Raw genomic sequence first — 10,078 nt, 5'->3', positions numbered from 1 at the left:
GCTCTTTTAAGATGCTTGGCTCATTGGGACATAGCATTTTGCTTGTAGACCATGAGCTTACTATGCACGAAGCTCTGAGTTCAAATCCTAGCAACCCTTGCTTCCCAAAAGATATTTCTTATATTGATATGCTCTCTAGTACTATAACAGAATACCCGAGGAAGGCTACTTTAAAAAGAAGTTTATTTAGATCACAGTTTGGAGCCTGAAAATCCAAGATTGGGAGGAATAGCTCTTGCAGCTCTTGTGGGTTCTGGAGACAAAATGGGCCTTTATCCAAGTAAGGCAGGATTAATGAGAGACGTGATCTCTCAGGTTGGCTTCTGCTTAGTGCTGTAGCTGGTAACACCAAGGCAGGATCGTGCCGTAGAACAGTGGGTTTGTCTCAACAGATACGAAGCCAGGGATGCTTTTCTTTCTTTCTTTCTTTCTTTCTTTCTTTCTTTCTTTCTTTCTTTCTTTCTTTCTTTCTTTCTTTCTTTCTTTCTTTCTTTCTTTCTTTCTTTCCTTTTTTGGGGGGGGATTTTTTTTTTTCCGAGACAGGCTTTCTCTGTATAGCTCTGGCTGTCCTGGAACTCACTCTGTAGACCAGGCTGGCCTCAAACTCAGAAATCTGCCTGCCTCTGCCTCCCAGAGTGCTGGGATTACAGGAGTGCACCACCCCTGCCTGTCCAGGGATGCTTTTCTAACAACTTGTTCTCATGACAGTTCATGAGAAAATTTCCTTATGATGATGACCCCCCCTCCCCAAAGGTCAGAGAAAGTTCCCACTTGGCCTGTGTGTTAAAGAGAGTTTCCATCACACCCCATATCACTACACTGGGGACCAGGCTTCCACTACAGAAGACAGGAGACAAACCACATGCAAGCCTCAGGATCCTTCAAGCTATGGGGATTTTCCATGTTCACGGACTGAAGGAATTAAGAAAACTGTTAAAATGTCCACACTCGCCCATGTGACCTAAAGATTCAATGTAATCCTTTCCAAGATTCATTTTTTCACAGAAATAGAAAAAAAAAAGTCACCCTAAAATTCATATGTTGCCAAGGTCTTTGGATAGCCTGAAGTATCTTTGTAAAGAACAAAACCAGATGTACAAACAAAGCCAGATGTGCACCCAATTCAGGCTGAACTATAAGGTTGTAATAATAAAAACGGGATGATATAAAACGGAGCAGGAGAGCAGAATGAGAGCCAGAAGGAAATTCAATCACATGTTGTCAACAAATCTTCAATGAGGCCACCAAAAATACACTCTGGAGAAACAAGTCTCCCTTCAATCCATGGCGTGGAGACAGAAACACTCACAGAAGTGAAACAAATGGGACCTCTGGATATACGAACTCTGTCGTGAGATATGCATGCATGAGTGTCTCTGTGTGGGCGTGTGCACGTGAGTGCAGGTGTCATCAGAGGCTAGAAGTGGGTGGCCAGATCCCCTGCAGCTGGACTTGACAATTGTCTGACTTGGTTGGAACTGAACTCAGGACGTTGAGTCATCTCTCTAGCCCATCAAGAGAGATTCTAGTCTAAAACATAAAACCTGATAAAGGGAAACCTGGAGAAGGAGAAGGAGAAGACGGAGAAGGAAAAGGAAAAGAAGAAGGAGAAGAGGGAAAAGGAGAAGGAGAAGAAGGAAAAGGAGAAGGAGGAGAAAAACCCTTCGACATTAGCCTTGGCAACAGGTGTTTGGTTGAGACAGGGTCTCACTATGTAGCACTGGCAGGCCTGGAACTCATGGTGTAGACCAGGCTGTCCTTAAATTCATGGAGATCTGCCTGCCTTCCGCTCCTGAGTGAAAAGTGTGCACCACCATGCCTAGCTTCTCTCTCTCTCTCTCTCTCTCTCTCTCTCTCTCTCTCTCTCTCTCTCTCTCTCTCTCTCCCTCCCTCCCTCCCTCCCTCCCTCCCTCCCTCTCTCTCTCCCTCCCTCCCTCTCTTTTGGATATGACGTAAAGCACACAGGGAGGGCAAGGACCAAGCAAACATGTGCACCACGTCCGCTGGGTTCACGAGCAGGGAGACGAGATGGAAGTCACTCTACAGAAAGTCATAGTTAATAAAGGACCAACGAATAAAACAGCACGCACACAATCCAGCAGCAGAAAAAATCTAAACTGTCTGACTTAATCATGGCCAAAAGACCTCAACAGACACTTCTCCAAAGTTGGTCTCCACGCAGCCAGCTGGCGTGTTGGAAGTTCCTCAGCTCCCATAGTCAGTGAAGTGTAAACCAGACAGGCAATGCTGCCTCGCACAAGCTAGGATACTCTCTCAAGAACAAGCTAAGTGTTGCAAGGACATGAGGAGCTAGAACCCTGAGACCTGTCAGTGGCTAAAGCGTTAAAAAGGTGCCAAAAGCTAAAAATAGGCTAAGCTTGGAGGCACACGTCTTTAATCCCAGGACTCTGGACGACATGATCCTGGGGCAGCCAGGGCTGCACAGTGAGACCCTGCTTGACAAACAAAACCAAAAAAAAAACCAAACAAAAGAAAAGAAAACAATAGAAAATAACACCTTTTAACAACAAAAAAGCTAGGCATTGTGGTATATGCTCATAACCCAGAACTCAGGAAACTGGGGGTAGGGGTGGGGGTGGGGAGTAGGGGGGGGAAGGGGGAAGAAGAGAGGCAGGGAGGGAAGAAGTAAGGATTTTGCCACTTGTAACAGCAGAGAGGGCACCAGAGGATGATGTAGTGACTAAGCGGATACAGGATACCATGGTCTTCCTTGTCACAGTCTGAGGGTCAAACGGGCTGAGAGGCCTGTGCCACGGGAAGACACTGGCAAAAGGTAGGAAGCTTCAGTTGTGCAAGGTGACTAAACTCCAGAGGTCTAACATTTAGCACCGTGAGTCCAGGTCATGGTAGTGTGTGTGCTTAAAATGTGCTGAGCGGGTAGATTCTGTATGCTCAAAATATTCGTACACTTACTTGCTCACTCACACTCATACCCCATACACATACTCACACACACTCATACCCCATACACACACTCACACTATACACACTGATACACAGGTGCACACACCCTGGAGTAGGAGTTTTATATATGTAACTAGCATGATTACAGTGGCTATGTATAATGTATGCATTTCTATATACATAGATAAAATTGAATTGTGTACTTCAATTTTAAAAGGAATTTAAAATTTTTGTACACAAGTGTTTTATCTGCATGTATGTATGTGCACCATGTATTTGCCTGATGCCCACAGAGGCCAGAAGAGGGCACTGGATACCCCTGGAGCTCGAGTTACAGGCAGTTGTGAGCTGCCAGGTGCATGCTGAGACCTGAACCTGGGTCCTCTGTCTCCAGCCTATTTTGCTTTTTCTTCTTCTTTTTTTCCTTTTTGTTTTTTTGGATTTTTTTTTTTTTCGAGACAGGGTTTCTCTGTGTAACCCTGGCTGTCCTGGAACTCACTCTGTAGACCAGGCTGGCCTCGAACTCAGAAATCTGCCTGCCTCTGCCTCCCAGAATGCTGGGATCACAGGTGTGTGCCACCACCGCCCAGGTGACATGTCCTTCTTAGAGGTGCAAAACCCTGAGTTTTCTGACCAGCTGGCATGGGATGTTGGTGAAGAGAGCAGCAACCCTCTTTGTGGTGCCTCTGGCATTTACAGGGAGACACTGGTAGGCCAGGTCTGGAGAGAGATGTTTGGGAAGGGCTAGCACTGGGTGGTATGATGGTTACTCTGTCAACTCCCTGGGGCTACGGGGTCCTCAGATGCTGGACTGGACTATTTCTGGGTAGTTATCAAGGGTGTTCCCAGACAGACTACTAACTAAAGTGAGCAGGCCGTGTCTAATTGGTAGAAGTACCAAACAGAACAAGGTGAGCAGGCTTGGATCCCCACCCCCACCCCCACCCGGCTCAGGGGCTGGGCCATCCTCTTCTTGCTCTTGGTTCCTAGGCCTCCTCTGGCTGATTTAGTCCCCACGGGCCTCAGCGCTGCTTCCCCGCCGCCTGCAGGCTGGACCACAGGATGGGTCGGCCTCCCTCTGTAATCACAGTAACCTTATGTTAAAGCTCTGCCCTGCCCCCCCCCCCCCCATCTCTGCTCTAGAAACCCAGGTAACTCAGGAAAGCTGGAGCACAGCACCGGGGAGGTGCCAGGCAGAAGGCAGAGGCCAGAGGGGCTCCAGGGTGCTCTGATGAGTAGAAACTAGGGACAGGAAGGAGGAAAGCTGATGCTGCCACCTCTGGAGAAGCACATCAGGCCCGAGTCCTGAGGGGATCTCTGGAGCAGCCTTTGAGGCAACCCAAGGAGATGGACCCAAGATAGAGCTGCTCCTGGGAGCAGAGGTTCTCTCCCTCAGGGGACAGATCTTCTACAGTGGCCTGGTGCCACACCCACCATGACCCCTTGGCTCTCAACTCCTGCCAAGTCTTGGTCAGCTGGTCACTTGCACTCGCCAGGCACCTGAGCTGGACCTTGGTCTGAATGGCCCCCTGAGCTGGGCTCCCACTGAACCTGCTGTGGCCCTTGGAGATTCCTCATTCCACATCTGGTTGTGTGTCAGTCGCCCACCAGGCCAGGTGCACCCAAGGTTTCCACAAAGGCTCCTTGTTTCTGTGGCCCTGGGATAAGAGGTGACTGTCAAGCAAAAACCTTCAGCAGAAGTGCTGTGTGCTTGTGTTTTCAAAGCAAACACAATCAGAATGTCCCTGGACTTCCTGAGACCTGAAGTTCTGGGAGGTCCTTGCACAGCAGGGACCCCACAGCCCCAATCCACTAAATACCACTAAACTGCATGGTCACTGGGCTTGGGTCGCACTTCCACTGTGGTGTCTCAGTAGCCTGGACTAGCACCTGAAAGGAACAGCTGTCTATCCCTAAGCACCTTAGCAAACCCGCATAACACTTGGGTCTGGCAGGCAAAGGAGCCTGTTGTCTGTGACTTTGTGGTGTTAGGGACACCTGGGTGTTCAGGGCCTGTCCTGGGCAGCTGATTCAGTCCCTATAATCAGAGCTGCCTAGAGCTGTGAAACTGTGTATTGTGTTGTGTTGTGTTGCATTGCATTTCTCAAATCTCTATGGACAGCAGTGTTGTCCTCTGGCTGGAGGGACCTATGGAGAGAGGAGGTCTGGACTAACTTGCAAGAGTCCCCAGTGACTAAGGACAGCACGGAGCCGCTGACCGGATCCTTTCTGAAAACCTGTTCCAGAGTGGCCTGGCCTGGAGGTCACTTTGACCAGAGCTGCCCTTTCTCCCCACGCTGTCTCACTTCTCGGGACAGGGTTCTCCTCACCCTCAGGAGAGACCCAGGCTGCCCCTTTCCCTCCTCAGAGGTAGCACAGGCAGGCTCAGCATGCAGGGCACTTTATTCGCTTTTACTTCTCCACATAATTTTCCTTCACTGGTCAGGGAATGAGAGATATGGGGAGGCCAGGCTGAAGTCAAAGGCACTTTGAATGTTAAAATGGGATCAAAAGAGGTTGGTGTGAAAGGGACAAGCCTGCTTCAAAGGCTTGCAAAGTCTGTGCCCAGGAAATCTGGCCCCATTCAGCAGCACCTTCTCCTGCAGGAATCACTGGGCCCAGGCCTTCCACCGCCCCACCCCCACCCCCACCCCAACATCTTCAGGACCTGGCTGCCGAGGTGGCCAGGTCACACTGCACGGCCAGGCCATGCATCCCGACCTGAACACATGTGGAGTTCTGTGCACACAGAAGACAGATGTGGCCCAAGCAATGGGGGAGGGTGTGACTGCAGCCTCAGGCAACAATTCCACATTGTAGTGAGGCTCGGGTCTCAAGACCACTGGACTAATGTGAATACTTTGCTCTGGGAGCAGGACCTGACTTCGGAACCCTTGGGAAATCTCTGGTGTAGCACAGAGAGAAGGAGAGGAAGTGGTGGTCTCCACAGCTGGAGCCTAGGGACTGGTCAGACCTCTGTAGTCAGGGGAGTTTCAGTCGTCTCAGACCCTGAGCCAAGGACAGAGACAGTCTGTGAGAGCAAACAGGATGCTGGTTCCCAGGAGGGCTGTCCCCAAGGCTTCAGCCTTGGGCTCCTCCGGCCTCTAGTCTACCGCTTCTTCTTGGTCTCCTTCTTTGGCCTCTTGTTGGTGGAAGGGATGGCAGCCTTGGGCTTCTTCGTCACCTCAGTGCTTCTGGGTTCAGACTGTTCTGCCTCCTGTGTGGTGATTTAAACAAAACAGAGTACTGCTTAGAGGACTCCAGCTTGACCAAAGGGATTCTGTCAGCTGAAGCACGCCATAGAGACACAGGGGAGGATTACTGCCCAGACCAGGGTCTGAAAGTACATGGGGGTGGGGGGCTCTGGGCTCCTTTACTTCCAGTCCCATGTTTTATGTGCAAGATGGGGATGGTGACAGATACTGGGGGGAGGGGTGAAGTCACAGGAAGTACCAGCAGGGCCGGTTGTAGCTACCCGAGGCCTGCAAAGCTTGTGACACCATTCAAGCAATGTATAGGTCTGTTGCCAAGGCAACAGCTGCCGGTTACCCAGAATTCCATAGCCCACCTTTACCTGTAATTACGTCACCACCGGTATATAACCGGGCAGCGCTCTTTCCCTCTCTCTCTTCTCTTCTCCCCTTCCTTCCCGCCCGCTACCCCTTCCCTATCTTAAATAAAATCCCACGTGGAACTATCTGGTCTAGCGTGTCTCACTGAGGCGTGTCCCGCGGCGCGGTGTCCCGTGGCGCGATGCCCGTGGCGCACGCGAGTGGGCACAGCGAGCAGCTGCAGCCGAAACGCAGCAAGCAGACAGGACCTTCAGTGCAGAAACCAACACTGGTGGCTCCCAGTGGCTGTCAGTGCCTCAGGCTAGGGCAGCATCAGTGAGGCTTGGCTGTGGGGCCTGTCCCTGAGGTTGGCCCTCCTGCTGGTTGCTCATCCTCAGGTTTTGAGCTGGGGGGTGGAGAAGGCAGCTGGCAGGTGGGCTATCCTACCCAGTGTGCTATATACAGGGTCAGGTGGAGGTGCCCTCGGGGAGGTCAGAGGCAGCCTTGGGCAAGAACGCCAGGTTCTCTGCAACGGGGGCAGCTCTCTCTGTTTCATACCCGCCATGCGCCCTCATAAAATTTGGTTGGAACAAAGGTTTTGCTGCTGAAAAAAGAAAGTTCAAAGCAGCAGATCTGGGTGTGGCCTCACTGGGAGATAAACAAGCTGAGTCCTGAAGGTGCGGGCCACTCCGGGCCACCCTGGGCCACCCTGGGCCACCCCAGGCCACCCCGGGCCACCCCAGGCCACTCTAGGCCACCCTGCTCATACCAGAGCAGAGTGTGGAATGGCAGCTCCTATCTGGTATTCCTCTTAGCTGGTGATAACTGAGGAGTGCTGTGGCCCGGAGGGGAAAGCAGGTGAGCCCAGGGGACGCCAGGCATAGCCTGGGCTTTGTCTTCAAGCTGAGCGGCACTTGGTATGCAGTGTTTACTCTTAAAATTCCATGTCAGGGTGGGTGGGGGTGGAGGTGGCATGGCAGCTCAGCAGGGAAAGGGAGAGAACTGACTCCTAAAGTTGTGTTGTCCTCTGACCTCCAAGTGCATGTGGCACACATGACCCCCGTGCAATAAACATATAAACGCAATAAACAAACAAAACAAACAAATAAATGAAATTAAAACAATACATGCCAAGCTAGTGAGATGGCTCAAGAGCAAAAAGCATTTGGCATGCAGTTCAGTTTCCAGAGTCTCCACGGAGGTGGAAGGAAAAGCTAACTCCATATCGTCCTCTGGCTTCCCCATGTGTGCCCTGACGCCTATGCACCGGCACACATCACACACATACATATTCCTCACACACCTGCACATAGATATACATAACATACACCACACACACACACACACACCCCTGCACACACACTTACACATACACATAAACACCTGCACACACTCATCCACACATACATACCTGCATACGCACACACAAACAGAAACACAGGCACTCTCCCATGCATACTCACATATATAACACACAGTCTCATACATACACACACACATTTGTTCAGACACACATGCACATACATACATACATACATACATACATACATACATACATACACACACACATACACAAAAACACAGAATAAGAAAGTTTTAAAAGATTCAAAATCCACAACAGCCAGGTGACATCCCGTGAAATCCGGACTCCTAGGTTCTCCTGGGTTCTTTACATTCACAGTGATGGCAGTTCTGTGTCCCCTTGTAGTGCCCGTGACTCAACAGCACTGTCCTGCACTCAGGGCCAACACCCCAAGGTGCCAGCACACATGGGGACAGGTCTCCCTGCCTCCGCCTCCTAATATAAGGTCTCACTGGGTAGCCGTGGCTGGAACTTAATATGGGAAAGGTTGCTGCCTGTTTTGCCCCTTGATATATTTTTTTCAAATTGTTATGAAATTTATTAATTTCATTTTGTGTATGTTTTGCCTGTATATATGTCTGTGTATCATATGTGTTCTCAGTGTCCAGAGGTCAGAAAAAGGTATTGGAACCCCTAGAACTGGAGCTACAGATGGCTGTGAGCCACCATGTGGGTGCTGGGAACTGAACCCAGGTCCTCTGCAAGCAAAGCAAGTACTCTCAACTGACGAGCCATCTCCAGCCTCCAAACTGTCTTGATCTTTATTTAAAACAGAAAAATTAAAAAGCAGACTAAGGCTACCTCCCAGCTCTGGAAGACAAAGAGGTCGTCCCTCTGTTGTGGTGGTTTCAACATGCTTGGCCCAGGGAGTGGCACTATTACTAGGTGTGGCCTTGCTAGAGTAGGTGTGTCACTGTGGGTTCGGGCTGTTAAATTCTAGCTGCCTAGAAGCCAGTCTTCTCCTAGTGGACTTCAGATTAAGATGTAGAAAACTCAGCCTGGCGGTGGTGGCGCATACCTGTAATCCCAGCACTCTGGGAGGCAGAGGCCAGAGGATTTCTGAGTTCGAGGCCAGCCTGGTCTACAGAGTGAGTTCCAGGACAGCCAGGGATACACAGAGAAACCCTGTCTCGAAAAAAACCCAACCCCCCCCCCCAAAAAAAAAACAGAAAACTCTCATCCTGCACCATGCCTGCCTGAATACCACCTGTATTCATGCTCCTGCCTTGTGAATCTGTAAGCCAGCCCCAATAAAATGCTGTCCTTATAAGAACTGCCTTGGTCATGGTGTCTGTTCACAGCAGTAGAACCTTAACTAAGACATTTGTGTTGAACTCACTGAGTCCAGGTTCTAGCTAATTTTATTTCCTGGCATTACCTGAACCCCAGGGCCAGGCTCCATCTGCAAGGGGAGGAGCTTCAGCTCAGGGACTGGCCCTGTGGGTGTTCTGAGAAGGTTTCAGGACTGGAGTTCACATCCCACGCTGCTGAGCCTCCTCTGGCCAGAACTCAATGATGTCCAAAGTCCCCCAACACTAGTATTTATTCAACTTGGCCAACAAAGAAAGAAAGAAAAAAAACAGAAAAACAAACAAAACTAAGCCCCAGAAGAGTGGCTGTCCACTGTACACCCTTGCAGAGTCCATTGGGCAGGCTCACGCTTAAGGCAAACCCAGCAGGATGTGACATCTATGTCACTGGGGGCTGTGGGAGCAGAGAGCTACTCCTTATAGCAGTGCCTTTAGGTGGCCGAGCAGAACTAAGGCATACACCAGAGAGATCACAGAAGCCTGCGTGGGTCTCAGGATAGAGCTGCTACTCTGAGCTCGAGCCTGTGGCAGTGGGGGCTGGTACGGTGGCCTAGTGGCTGTCCTGTGCCGCTCATGCTACAGAGGTTCTCCCTGCTGCCTCATCCCCTTTTGGCGCTGAGACTCCACCCCATTCCACTCCACACCAGATGACTAGTATGGGCGTGTCCCATATCCTACTCCAACCATCCCAGGTCACATGGCAACTTCCCTAGAAGCCAGCCTTCCTCCAGCAAGAAGAATGACCAGGGTCCCAATGGCTCCCCTTCCACTGTCCTCACGCCTGCTGACCCAACCTTCTCTCTGTCTTGACTCAGCCACTGTAAGATCCCCAAAACCAAGGATGCCCCAGCACCCCATGCCCCGGAAGGCGACACCCAAATCACTTGGGAGAAATGGTCTCAGTGCAATAACATGAGGGTTTCTTTATT

The 10,078-nt window shown here is 50.6% G+C and overlaps 1 protein-coding gene across 3 annotated transcripts in view; it reads right to left on the bottom strand.

Annotated features, from left to right (window-relative positions):
- Positions 1 to 5,310: 5,310 nt before the first annotated feature.
- Manbal (mannosidase beta like) overlaps positions 5,311 to 10,078 on the bottom strand; it is a 32,114-nt gene continuing 27,346 nt past the window's right edge. For all 3 annotated transcript variants that reach the window (XM_052184132.1, XM_052184134.1, XM_052184133.1), the window contains exon 3: positions 5,311 to 6,142. In XM_052184132.1, coding sequence (XP_052040092.1) covers positions 6,035 to 6,142 — 108 coding nt within the window. In that variant the 3' untranslated portion in view covers positions 5,311 to 6,034. The remainder of the gene's footprint in view (positions 6,143 to 10,078) is intronic.

The sequence above is a fragment of the Apodemus sylvaticus genome, chromosome 5, assembly GCF_947179515.1.
Source record: "Apodemus sylvaticus chromosome 5, mApoSyl1.1, whole genome shotgun sequence".
Lineage (NCBI taxonomy): Eukaryota > Metazoa > Chordata > Mammalia > Rodentia > Muridae > Apodemus > Apodemus sylvaticus.
This window is presented reverse-complemented; position numbering and strand designations above follow the sequence as displayed.